This window comes from Larimichthys crocea, chromosome XI (genome assembly GCF_000972845.2).
Source record: "Larimichthys crocea isolate SSNF chromosome XI, L_crocea_2.0, whole genome shotgun sequence".
In the NCBI taxonomy this organism is placed as follows: domain Eukaryota; kingdom Metazoa; phylum Chordata; class Actinopteri; family Sciaenidae; genus Larimichthys; species Larimichthys crocea.
Window position 1 is genome coordinate 17,997,328 of NC_040021.1, and position 14,458 is coordinate 18,011,785.

Consider the following 14,458-nt stretch of genomic DNA (forward strand, 5'->3'; position numbering starts at 1 on the left):
TCATACAGCAGAGAGGCAAATGCTGGAGACATGTGGCCTAATTGTACAGTTATTGAGCTGTGAAGGGGTCCACACATCCCTTCTCAGTGTGCTGGGATGGTTATCAATCAGTATGAAACTGCAATGACGACGATTAATCAGTCTAAATTAGTTGTCAACTATTTGAATATAATAGTCAACTATTTACAGAAATCTAAAGACTTGTTGCATTTCTTTGACATGATAGTCTTTGGGTTTTGGACTGAAAACAAACAAACAAGCAAAACAATTTAAAGACGTCACTTCCAACCCTGGCTTGACACATGCTAACAAACGAAACACAAGCAAAGTGTGTGTGTGTGTGTATTAAAGCCTGATATATGGTCTTTCTCTGTCCCGTAGAGCTCCTAGTTGTGCAAAAACTATTAAAAACACAAGAATGAGCCACGCTGTCACACTCAGTGACATGTTCCTTTATTACCATGAACACACACTCTCCTGCTGCCACAAATACTTAGATTGACAATAAAATATTTACACTGAGTAACGATTACAGAGGATAATACAGCCCATATTCAGAAACTGTTCATTTAGATGAGCCATCAGGACCAATCATCAGGTTGTGATGTCACAACTCACCACCCTCAAGACTGTTGCCAATGCGGCAACCTCCATAGCTGTGAAGTGAAGTCAATGCAAAAGTGCCAGAAACTATGGCCAGACTACCAACATGGTGGCAGCCAGTGCCACATACTATTTTGAGCTTCAAAACGGCTCACCCATGGGTGACGTCATGGATACGTTGTCAATTCTGTGACTGCAGCCCACCTAGATGCACAATGTACAAGTGGGCTAGAATCTGTTATCTGTGGTTGAAATAAATCTGACGAGTGTCACAAATTCCAAGTTTTTTCCCCGCTGAATTCAGTTCAGTTAAAATGACACATTATTTGGTTGATTTCAGTATTTTAATTTGACTGCTGACCCACTGATAAACGTGACGTGTGCAGTGTTCAGATGAGACGTTCAAATAGAAAACCTCTGTTGTTTGCCAGAAGTACAGTGTTTTCTGATCTGACGTCATGATAGACAGGATGACATCAATGTTTCTAAAATAACAACATGTCATGGTTACAGGAATAACTATCTGTGGTTATGGAATGGTCATGGTCATGTTTTGTTGTTGGTGAGAATAAGGACATGGGTGTGTTTGAATGAATGTTTAGTTGATCCATCTGTGAACCCCGACCTCCCTCTGAGAGCTTCCCTTGAGAGTTTTTCACTCTATTATATAGTAAGACAATAACATCACCTGACTTCCTTCCTCCACTAGATGACTTTGTGACATGAATACAAACGTGTGGTTTCACTGAAACGACTGATGCAGTCTTACACACACTCACTCAACATTTCAGTGACTTCACTGGTTCAATAAGGATCAACAAGAAAGAAATATACAGCTAATAGCTTTATTGACTTAGTGTCTCTTTTCTATCGCCTGCATTCACTTCCCCTGCATACTGAATCCACTGCATCATGAGAATGATCATTCCGCTTTACTGCTGATCACAAAACACACACACTGACTCAGCTAAACACAACTTCACACACACAGAATACTTATAGAATGGACACATTACAGCTGTGACTGGTGATAGATGGTTGGACACGATGGTCCTCCAGAGGCTTACACTGCCATATACCTTATACTAAATCCAACACATATTGTTTGATTGAGCATGTATCAGACATGTCATTGCTCCCATTTTTAATTGTGTTTTAACCACAGAGGACACTAAGGTCAGAGCCATGCTTCAGCAACCTGGGGGGAGTTCAATAGTACAAATGATTGATTCCAGTAATATCTTAAAATGTGATTCATTTCAAGCTACTAAAAAAATGAATATGGGATTCAACAGCTCCTGAAGATTATAAATTATATATTTACCACAATAGAAAGCAAGTATGCAGTAAAAAAAACAAACAATAACTGATATTTATTTTTGTCTATGATGCTACAGTAAAACTCACTAAACATGATGACGATGACTAGATGATTTGATTGGTGCAGCCTTGGGTTGGAAATCTCATTGTAGGTCAGTTTCCTTTTTAGATTTGGCACTTTTGACACTATCTAATGATAATATTGTATAGTTTTAAAAATGTGATATGTAAAAAGTTATGTTCAAGATCCATATCTTGAGTCTACAAATGACACAAATACTGTGGATGTTGTTCTATACTGAAGTGCCAGTATTGGACAGACGAGACATACAGAGTGAGCTTGACCTGCAGATGATCAAGGTTGAATCAGCACTGAGTGAACTTCTTTGGAAAGGGATATGTGTTCTCCACCTGCTCCTGCTTTAATATTGTGTGTGTTCAAGTTCAACCACATAATCTTTCAGGATTCTTTATCTGCCCCCCAGAATTTTTCTCCTGTCTTTGTAGACACAGTCTTGAAACTGTATTCAGACCTACAGGCTTGGAAATAATAGTATACAACTATAAACAGAATATGAAAAATAGAAATGAAGGGGGGAGGTCATGACCTTAATGTATTTCTGAAATACATTCCTGCCTACTGTTTAATGATCAATGATCAAATGTTTGTTCTGTCTGGCCAACAGTCCAAAACCAGAAGAGATTTCATTTCTAATCACGTGAAACACAGGAGAAGAGAAAATACTCACATCAGAGAAACTGCACACTTTCTTGGTTGATGTATGACCAACATGAACACGTTTCAGCACTAGATGAGTGAATATTAAATTTAAATTATTATTTTTAAATTACACATTACATGAGCATAAAAGTCTCACAAAGCTGTTCCAGCAGGACACTCCAGTATGATCAGTGCTTTAGTAAATGCAGTAACGGACTACTTTTAGACTGCATGGCACTTTGTGCTGCTTCATTACAACAAGATATTAGTAGCTGCATGATTTTCCTAAAACACTGGCTGTCACCTGACTGTGTCATCCCCACAGAACACAGAGCTGCTGCAGGACTGACAGCGTGAGGCAGCAGGATGGATGCTGACAGACAGGGAGGGCACCTGTGGCAACGCAAAGCGCATCCTACTACACCGCATCGAGGGTTAACGTAAAGCTCAGCCCTGAGTTTAGTTCACTCACCGTGGATGCTGTGTCACCGAGCCTCCTCTCATGATCTGTTCAGGTCCCGCGTCTTTGCAGTTAAAGAATCAAACTATAGATGAGAGCTCCTGTTGCACAAAGCTGCAGCGTCTCTCTTCACAGCATGCGCAAACATAAAACAAATAAACGCACTATTAATTAATCCACGCGGCGAGTCAGCTGTCACTCCTGTGCGTGAGGAGAGGCAGCAGGAGAAGTTCATGAAGCAGAGCTCCACAGCGGTCATCAGGTGCTGCTCGTCCTCCTCCTCCTGCTGAGGATGTCTTACTCTGCTGCTGGCTTCAAGTGCTGTCGGGAACATTTATGACTCGTGCGCGTAGAAATGACTCAACAATACAGTAAACAGCCCACAGGTGACATTTTCATTGAATTACACCACTGCCATCATGTGGTGTTTGTTAATGAATCGAATCACCCTCCTTCCTTTTCTCTTTCTCATTGTCCTGCAGAGTGAACAGGTCACGGTTCCTCAGTCACCAATGGTGCAAGCAGAAATCACATTAGAAAATGGAAAAAACATGTTTAGCACGTTGATATTCAAGGATGGAGAGAGAAGAAGAATATTCACTCATAGACATGGGTCATTGGTGGACTTGAGGCAGCCTGAATGAAGCCTGGTTGCTCAAACTAACCACCTGTCGATCAAAACATCCAACTCTTAATTCTGCATAACTTTAAGCCTTAATATCATGTGAACAGGTGAGTTGTATATAAATTCACCCTCAGTACAGTTGTCATGAAATTAGCTATAAAGACTAAAACTGTTTTTTGTACCAGGCTGTAAACATGTTTATTTCTGCTGTGAAGTTGGACATTTGAACATGTTTGAGGAAGTGCAGTTTTGGCATTTCAGTGTTGGCTTCACTTCACAGGTACTGAGGTTGTTGTTTGGTCCAAACACACCTATCAACCATCAACACTGATAAACAAAGTCCTGAGGTCAGCCATCAGGTTCTGTTTGGTCATAATAAGTCTATTTTTGGCAAAAAAAAATTATATATTTGACACAGGTCACCACTTTGGCTTCATTTCTATGATGGCTCAAATGCTCTATAGTTATTTTATGTTTTGACCATTTATGGACTGATTTAAAAAGACAGAAATAACTCATATTCAGATTACATAACTTTTTTTCACAAAGTGCTTGCTCATGGTGGGCATTGTCAGGTCTCTGTAAATAATATGATATTGAGTACGGTCTAGACCTGCTGTGTATGGAAAGTGTCACAAGATAACTTCTGTTATGATTTAGGCGCTATATACAAAAAAAAACTAGACTATTTCACTCAAATCAAACTACAATTTTAAAGATATTCAACACATCTGGAGGGTGTGATTTGCAATACAAATATAAATATAGCATATGTTACAAATATATAAGTGCAATTACTATGAATAAATGTAAACAATACATAAGAAAAACTAAGATTCAATATTGAGTGTTAAAAGTTAAACTAACAGTCAATGTTCGATATGTTTGAATGTTCAAAAACTTGATTCCATATTCCAACCCTGGTGACACACACACACTCACACACACTCATGCACTGTGCAGATATGACAGTTAAACATTGATGTTAAAGAGTAGAACAGCCTGACTTTGTGGCCAAATAAAAGAAATAACTGCACATAGTAACAGAAACAACAACATCAGCTTCCTTTTAGGTTCCAGACAAACAGCAGTATCAAGTGTGAGCCCGTATGCCCAGCAGGCATCATCACAATATAAATATCTGTGATGCATGTCAGCACTGAAATGATTCCACCACAGTCCAGTGATTTGGTCAATGTGTGTCATCGCCAGGTTTGACAGTTAAGAAGAGTGATACTGCTGCACAGTGACAACCTGTCAAACACATCATGGGAAACACTGGGACATAATGTTACATAGTGAAGTGATGGAAGAACCCTCTCCTTTGAACCCATTAATCTGCTATACAGTAACACTGTGTGTTCTGCGTCGAGCCAGTCAAATGTTGTCGTCAGGTTATGAGACATTTCTCAAAGCCCATGTTTGCATCATCACAGTACATGTTTTATCTGAACAACAGCATACAGATATTTGATATTTAGCTTAAAGGGGGCCTATAATGCTTTGACTTATAATGTTACAATATCAGGTGTTCATATGAAATGTAGCCAAAGTTACAAATAAACATATACATGTACTGCACTGACTACTATTCCAATGTTTTTTTCTACTTTCTTCATGGCATCATCCTCCTGCTCAGTCTAAGTTCTGCTGAGGACTACTCTAAGTTTTTGGAGGTTGTTCAGTATGTCTCACAGAAATAGCTTCTTTAGTGGGAAAGAAAGTTTCTTCATAGATGCTTTACTTGTTGCTAAAGTAACCACTAACTGTCAAATAATGTGAGAGGGAGAGCAGATTCCAGACCTGCATGGTGAATCTTAATGTCAGCGTTATGTTGTGTTAAGCTTCAGTCAGAAAGTCACAAAGTGGCTTTGTGTGAGTCATTCATGTGCTTGTAAAACATGATGCTGGAAGCCTGGTGATGTTGTGACTACAACTACAAGCTTACTCGTAACATACTATGCTGGAGCTAGCAGTCCACAATAGCCTACCAGTTATTTCTGCCACTTAGCAATCTAGCATGTCAACACAGTTCATTCAAGAGACATGTTTGTATGGACTGTAATCCATTCTGCATCTCTTTGTAAAGGAGTTTATACTCATGCACTTTATATAACCCTGCTCTGCTCGGTTGAATTTTAACTGATGTTTATATGTTTATATGCAGTAAATATATAGTTAATATACAACTCTGATTTGGGACACTGTAAAATGCAGTGGTGGCCAAATTATTAGAACACTTGGCATACTTAAGAGATTTCAGCTGTTTTTGTTGAATTTGTCATTAAAATACCCATAAAAAGAATGAAATATCTACAATATCATAATAATGCTCTATAAACCATAGAATAGAGGCATCATAAGGAGATGTGGGTCATTTTACTTTAAAAAACAAGCTGGCCTGTGTCTTGAGATGCAGTCCAAGCACTATAACTTAGTCACTTTAGACCGCCATGATGTCACCAATTCGCACCAGAAGCAAAAGAGGAGAGGTAGAAAAAAGAAACTTTCAGACAGACAAGTAAATCATCTCAAAATTCTCAGTCTTAAGGACCGAAGAAAGACCTCATGAGAACTCAATGCCACAGTGACTAATGGTGCAACAGTTCTTCAAGAAGTGTGTGTCAGAAACTGGGTGAAGAAGGACTTGTTGGCAGAATAGCAGCAAAGAAAGCATTACTGAAAGAGAAGCAGAGTGAAACACCTGAAATCTGCAAAAGAACTCAAGAAATGGACAAAGGAAGATTGGAGGAAGTGTTGTTTCAATTTTACAGTTTGGCAACCAGTGAAGAGTGTATGTTGGATGGAGGGAGGGGGAGAGAGATAAAAATGAGTGTGTCTTGTCAACAGTTAAACACAGAGGGGGTAGTATTATGGTGTGGGGCCATTTCAGCCTCAGGAACAGGTGACTTAGTGAAAACTGATGCATCATGGATAAGAAAGTATACCACAGTGACCATAACTATTGTCTGAACTACCTGTGACAGAAGGAATCTGCTGAAACATTGAAAATGATGGACTGGCCCCCTCAGAGTCCAGACCTCAACCCTCAACCATAGAGCAAATTTTGGGCGAGTTGTAAAATGGATAGATGTATTGTACATTCAAAGGAAAGCCGTGCAAGTCAAATCAGAAAACACAACAACAAATCAGAAATGACAACATTAACCAAACCGGAAAAGGTAGGTACCCTCGGGCGACATGAATCGTTGCTGATCGTCCTTTGAAACGGCAGGACATGGTTTACATGTTTTCAAAATAGTGCCGCCAGTGACAACGTACGCACTGCTCTTAAAGAATATTTTGCAGTAGGGGCTGGCTCAGTTCATGGCAGCAGCAGCTAGTAGTGGCACTTCCACTGGCTGCCACTGACTGCCACAGCAACTGCTGCTGTTATGGGCATCTGTTTTTTCGTCAGAGTTGTATTTGACTTGGCAGTAGCATTTCCATTATGTGGTTTCTGCATTCATTTGCAGGGTTTTCTTAATTAATCTCTCAACCGCTGCCACTGTGTGGCGCAGCAGTCACTGACATGCCATTGTGTCTGTGTGTGTGTGGCACAGCAGTTGCTGGTGTATGGGGCAGTCACCCTCTTTTGGTGTCTGAGTTGACGCCCCAATTGGTTGTCAAGTATGGAAGCTAAAATTTAAATATCCCATCTTAAAATCAACCTAAAACGTTCCAGCATGAAAGGTAATGTAACAGTAAGCATTTAATTCATACCACTTATGTTATAAAGTGTCATATCCTATCATAAGTATTGTTTCTGCACACTTTTGATGGTCATGTTTTTATAGATGAATTAATTGAAAACAAATGACCCATAGCAGGCACTACCAGCGGGATCCTCAAGCATAACAAGTGAGGGGGATGGTGGAAAAAAGCTCACCCCTGGCTCTTGTTGATATCAACACTTTGCATTTGCTGCTATTTGCTGCCCGACACTTCTGTCGGCACGTTTGCCAAATTAAACCAAAAGGCTAAGGCCAAAAATGCCTCAGTGCTGAAGTAGGGGGCGGAGCCCAATTCTCCTTACGGGCTGGATGCTGAACCTCAGGGCCCAAACCCTAATCACCCCCTCCTATGACACATCCCAGGACAAACTGGGAACCTCTCAAGCAAATTCTGAGCGCCTCTGTTTGGAATCAGCAGTTTTTCTCAATAGCTAAAACACTACACTGAACAAAGTTCTCAGCTGCATGAACTCATTTAGCTAATTGTGCAGTCTGTTGTCAATACCTTCAACCATTTCACATGGCAAAACACAATTTGCAGAGCTAATCTGGACTTTTCAGCAAAACTCTAAACACATTCTGCATCGGTGTTTAGCTCAGTTGGTAGAGTAGCTGCGCCATATGTAAAGGCTCAGTCCTTGCTGCAGAAGCCCAGAGTTTAAATCCGACCTGTGTCTGTTTTCCGCATGTCATTCCCAATCTCTCTCTCCACACATTTCCTGTCACTCTTCAAGCTGTCTCTGTCAAATAAAGCTCAAAAAGGCCAAGTGTCCTGCTTTGTCTCACTGGGTATGAGTATGTAACTACGCTTTCAGCCACTTTTACACCAAAGTCCAGTTACACATTGTAAACTAAACCCTCACTTCCTTGAGCAAGTCTCATCTATTACCATTAGATTCAAGTCACAGTGCATATGATCTTCTAAAATAAAATAAAAATACCCCTGGTGGTCTTTAAGGAACCCAGCTGTACAGGTGTTCTGAGGGCATTTCCAGAATCCCCAAGACTCTTCTGCTTCTTCTTCTTCCAGATACCAGCAAAGAACAACTGCTCACAGGTTATAAAAATCTTTCTGAATATTACAGACTGTTTTTTTCTGAAAGGTTTGAAGACTCTACTAAGCCCTGTCAAGCTTTGTATTTAATGGCATTTTAGGGTAATGTTTGAAGCATCTGCCTGGTGTTGTATTGTTCTGATAGTGGTGTGTTTAAGATCGTCACAGCCCTGTACTGACTACTAACTCTCCTGTCTGTATGTCTGTTCTCTCCTGTCTTGTGTGTGTATGTGTGTCAAAGATAGTGTGTGCTATACTTTAGTCTGGTTTGTGGTTAACAGAGAAAGTAGCACGCAAGTGTCCAACAACTAGAATCACTGACACTGAAGTCTTAATTTAGAGAAACAGGCATAGTTAAAACACAGCACAGTGTACATCATATTGATGTATTTTTATCCACCAATACAACAGCAGGAATAAGTTATTATCAGGCCAGTGGCTGAAGCTGGTCCTGATCCTGGTCCTTATAAAAGCATCACGTGCATCCAAAAAGAAGGCCACTTGGACTGATTTTCTTCCACAGCCACTTTCTTCTTAATGTTTTTCTGGGGAAGTAATCAAAGAATAAATACATATCTGCAGTTGAACAAAAGATTAAAGCAATGTCTTCAAGAAGATTATTTTTTTCAAAACTCATGAAGACTCAAGAATTTTAACGTAAATGCATCCTCACCTTGGAAAAGATGTTGTGGAAGAAGTCAAAGAAGCGATTGCTTTTCTTTGCTTTGGTTTTCTCAACACCAGTTGGGTCATCGTCTGCCATGCAGTCCACCAACTCTCGCTGAATGGGCCTCAGGTCTGTACTTTCACCACCACTGGTGGAGGTAATGGTGGTTGTCTCTTGGGAATCACAAGGGCCCTGTTTGCTCTGTGCAGTGCAAAATATTGTCCAATCGGTGCTGGGTGACCTGACAGGCTCATCCAAATATGCAAGTGGAGCTGGATGAACCTTTCTCTGATCTCTACTGAAACACCTCTTCACCTTTTCACAGTCAGTATACTGCAGTGTCTTTAGAGAATCAGTGTCCTCCAGAGTCTTTTCACCCTCAGTAGACTGCAGTGTCTTTAGAGAACCAATGTCCTTGGGTGTTTTTGCAGCCTCAGTGGCCTCCAGTGCCTTTACAGCTTTGTCAATCACCAAAGAGATGAGCGTTTTTGCTGCCTCAGCGATGACTGTTTTGGTGGAAGAAGAAGACAGGCTCTTATCCGACCCGATGGTCTGTCTGGAAGTTGATATGCTCTCTGTGGTCTGGACTTTCTCTTTTTCTTCAGAATCAACCGCCTCTGTCTCCATGTTCTCAGGATCAACAAAGCTTTGGCATACTGCTTTAATCACCTCATTGACATCCTGATCAAATGAGGTGATGACCTGTGAGAAAACTGAATCAGTGCTGCAAGACCAGGAGCTGGAGAGCAATGATCGGCTTTCCAGGCTCATGTTTTCGTGGATGCTGAAGCAGGTGAGCTCTTCTTTATCTAAGAGGTCATTACACTGCATCAGCTCATCGTCATCTAACGGTGTGTGATTGATGGACCCTGAGACAGGGATGTTGTTGATCTCAGGGGTCAAAGAATCCATGGAAAAAGTAGGAGACCTGGGCCTTTTGTCCATGTTCTTCTCCTTTTCCATGTAACTGGAAATCTAGTGAAGAACCATCGGAAAACTATAAGCTGTCTAGAACAGGTGTTCTAGACATTCACTCATTATTGTCAGTTACAACATTGTTTGTTTCATTTTTAGTGCTGCAAACAATGCATGTGATAATCTGTTATAATCTGATTTACATCAATATTTGTGTTTTTGTATGTATGTTCTGATTCATGGCTCTAAATTTTGCTATTAGATGTTTTATTACTATTAATTTTTCAATTCTCCTCCTTTGTTTAGTTTTGTATTTCCAAACAACCATAAAAAAAGGTGAATTTTAGGGAAAAGATGTTTTTCTCTAATTAAATAAGTCTAACATCGACACATTATGTGGTACTGTCCTCCAGCTCGCACTGAAACTGAAACTCACTTTCTGATGCTGTCTCATGTATAAACTTCACAAAAAACTTTTAGCAGGTTTCAAATTCATCTCTAAACCAATTTAGTCCATAAGTCTCTTATGGTGCATTGACTTACCTGTCTTTGTTCAGACATCTTTCAGCTGAGCTCGGTATATTTGTTTGGTTTCTCTTTCTTTTCTCTTCTTCTGAGTTTTCTGTCTTGAGATTTCCTCGGTTGGAGTGGGAGGTTTTGTGGCAAACTGTTCAGTAGTTCAGTGCAGACAATCTCTCTGTAGTCACACTGTGGACACTGACCTATATACTAGTGATGGAACTCAGAACTCTGGAACACTGTATTCCAGAACTCTCTGTTTCCATAGCACATGTGTGTGCGTGCGTGTCTAGGTGTGTGTGTGTTATCATGTTTATCCTCATGATATCCTAACAAGTGACAAAATAAGGTTGAGTGTGTGTGTGTGTGTGTGTGTGTGTGTGTGTGTGTTATACCTATATGTAAGTTGCAAATTGGACTGAATTGCCCATCAATGTGGTGCGGCTAGCGGGCGCCATTCCATAGCAGGCACTACCAGCGGCATCCTCAAGCATAACAAGTGAGGGGGATGACGGAAAAGATGTTGTTTTTATCAACATAATGAGGAGACATTATCTGACTGCGAAGTCACAGAATGTTCATTGTGCAGATCTGGAGAAAGTTCACTGACTGTATTTCATTTGTTTTCCTACAATATCTGCCTCTGCGAAACAATATCTATCTGCCCAAGGATACAAAAACATTATCAAACTTTTCAGCTTTAGCACCCAGAGCGCTTGGTTAAGGCTCAGGAAAGATGGTGTCTTTGGGTAAAATATTGTATCAATATTATATAATATATAAATTAACTCTGACTTGATGCTGATTTAACTAACTTAAACCACAATCTGATTTTACCTGCAGGAATTCAGGAATGTGAACTGTATCCAGAGTCACTGTAAAGTTTTTTACTACCGCGACTACACATCAGTGTAAACATCTCAGAGCTTCATTAATATCTCCAGAATATTTGAATCCAGTGTTCAACCTGAATTTGAGTTTTAAGCATGATCATGATCGAAGATTAGTTTGAAATGAATAAATTAATCCTGCACACGTCTCTCATATTTCCACATAATGATGACATGAATCTCTCTTCTCTTCTCTATCTGCTGCAGAAACACACTAATACTGATGTCACCAAAGTGGACTAAGCTTCCCATGCTACAGAACTAAATAACTGTGAGTCTTCTCACTGAACATGTATTACAATGGCGAGGTCAAAGGTGTGCTAGGGGCACATCACCGATACTTGTTAAGGAAAGTAAAGCAGCTCCATTTTACCAGGCTGCTCTGCTGGGATTTTCAGCTGCAGCCTTTTGATCAACCCAACCAACCTTCGGGCTGCTTCAACCCTCTGTGCCCACATGATTGTCATCAATCATGTATGATGTCATATCAGTATGGAGCAGCAGTGTTCAGGCTCTGCATTAAGTCAAGAGGAGCTGCTTTTTTATCAGTGCAGAAAGAATATTTTTTAATCATTTGGAAATGTGAACACTGACTGTTGGTGAGTCTGTAAATGTGAATCAGGTTAGAGCCTTCTTGCAGCTCTGGCATTTGGTTCTGTTAGTTTTGATAACATGGTACTAAGACGATACAGTGACTCTGCAAATGAGTCACATGGGACCAAAACATGCGCAGTCAGAGTGCTGTTAAAAAGCATGATGGACCCGAGGCCTAATGTTAAAATTAACATGACATTTATCAAAGTGAACCCAACATCCAGGTGGGACCTGAATCAGATCACATTAAGCTCGTGTCAAATTGCAGGGGGGTTGTGGGTGTGTTGTGATGAACATAATAGCTATAACTTTCTATTTGTCTGATTCACTCTCTCTCATTCACTTTCTATGTCACTTGACCATTGCTGTCTCTCAAACCACGAGACACAAACCAAAGGAACCTTCTTTGTGTCTCTATTTTGCAGCATAGACTGAGAGTCAGACACAGACGTAGAAGCTGGTACATGAAATAAACCAAGCCAGAACACAACAGGTAGTGTCAATTTAGTCCACCTGGATCACACTTTACTTCAAGCTGGCTGTGGACCTCCACCAACTTTACACATTTAGATCAGGTTACTAGTCATGGTAAATACTACTCAGAAAACAGCAGTATGGAAAAAAAGGCTGAAAAAATAACCCGCTGATGATGTCATAGTGATGTCATCGTGGTCATTTTCTCAGCCTTAACTACACTTGTAGTTACAGTGTTCCAAACTGCTCTGCTTTGGTGTTTGTTGTGAGTCAGCCAGCAACACTCCTCACATTTGAGCAACATGACAAGATCTGAAAGTGCAAGAACCAAGTGTGAGAGCTGGGACATCTCGGAGCACACACACATGGCTCCTCCTTTCTGCTGTCTATCACCTGGACTGAGGCGTCATGGTGACGGGTTAACCTGCCGAGTGACAAAAATAGCTCCTGGCCCCTATTACCGCACTCTGTGTACTAGGTGTGTTTTCTATGCTGGAATACTACCTCCCACCAAGATTTGCTGTGTGGTCATTTGATTATACATGAATGTTTAACATGTGCACAAAATGAATGAAAATGCAGCAATTTAGGATGTGTTTGAGTGTGCAGAGTTTCTAATCAATTAACAAACTTTTTAGTAATATTGTACTCAAAATATTTGTTTCGTTGTCAGCAGAAAGTCCCGAGAAAGGTTTGCAGCACATCTCATATCTTCAATATGTAAAGAAATATGGCTATATGCTGTAAACTATGGTCAAAATCAATGTTAAAGATAACGTTGTGTTCAAACGGTACTGAAATGGATTCACAGGTATGTTCAGTTTGTGAGTAATCTGTGAGTCAGACTGAAGAGCATCTCATAAAGCAAATGTTACTCTACATGAACACTCACAGACTGCCGTTGTTCTTAAAGCTCGGCCTGTTAAAATGACAGTTTCATGCTCAGTGTGACACACTGTGATGTACAGTAATTCATACTGAAGGACTTCTTTCTACGACACATGATACCATGTAAACACAATGTTGTTGATTTGAATCCTGTCATCCCGCTCTTTTCACATATTCCTCTATCTCTCTAATGCGAACTCAATATATGATGACAGTTCTGTAAATATGTGAAAGATATTCACTCCCATCAGTTTATGTTTGCAGTTCATCTTCATTAAAATTCATCAAGGCAAAGTTGTGTCATCTCTGTCTTCTTCTTCTTCTTCCTCTTCTGCTTCCTTAAGGTCCTCTATCAGTCAAGCTGAATCCTGCGAGAGGTCACTTGCAGTTCAGTTCAGTATGGACACCATGCAATGTGAACTCTTGTCTATTAGTCTCAATCATGTTGAAATTAATGACAGAAGTTATGCTTTGTTCAAAATAGAAACTGTTACTCACTGCTCCATTTTCTCTGTCATGCCAGTCGATTTGTCGTGGACCTCCAGAGCGTTCTACACAGAAAGAGAAAGTCTGAGATGTTTATCTGTCAGTAAGTAAATACAAGTAATTTAAATGTTAACTTGCACTCACTAGCCTTGCATTATTAAAACTGTATGTGAAGGTTACACCATATTTTTCTATTTCACAGAATCATAGATTATTTTAGTTACTCCTATGTGAAATGTTAGTGAAGGTAGAGGTCACAGTCACAAAGAGTTGGAGATGTGTTTCAGGTAAAAACACAGGAGAACAGCAGTTCAAATAAAATGTTTTCCAATATTAATATTTGATTTAAAAAAAGAAGTGTGGTGTTCCTCCAGCCAAGGGCACTGACTGCCTTCTGCTCTGCTTTGAGCTCCAAAGTCTCCATGTGGTGAATGTTGCTGTTTTCATATTAAATGATTGTATTTCATTTTGAATTGCATTTAATTTCTCTAAAGCTTCATGATAAAAG

General features: G+C 40.0%; 2 protein-coding genes across 2 annotated transcripts in view; both read right to left on the bottom strand.

Annotated features, from left to right (window-relative positions):
• Nucleotides 1-3,373, bottom strand: part of htr1e (5-hydroxytryptamine receptor 1E) — a 40,262-nt gene extending 36,889 nt beyond the window's left edge. Inside the window, exon 1 of the mRNA XM_010754303.3 lies at nt 3,117-3,373. The gene's annotated coding sequence lies outside the window, so the exon portion shown is untranslated. The remainder of the gene's footprint in view (nt 1-3,116) is intronic.
• A 5,502-nt stretch (nt 3,374-8,875) lies between these two features.
• LOC113746925 (uncharacterized) lies at nt 8,876-10,839 on the bottom strand. Its single transcript, XM_027284500.1, has 3 exons — nt 10,643-10,839; nt 9,191-10,159; nt 8,876-9,062 (listed from the first exon to the last, which is right to left on the bottom strand). Exons 1-3 carry the CDS (start codon nt 10,658-10,660, stop codon nt 8,982-8,984), a joined length of 1,068 nt encoding a protein of 355 aa, XP_027140301.1. The 5' UTR covers nt 10,661-10,839; the 3' UTR covers nt 8,876-8,981.
• Nucleotides 10,840-14,458: the final 3,619 nt, after the last annotated feature.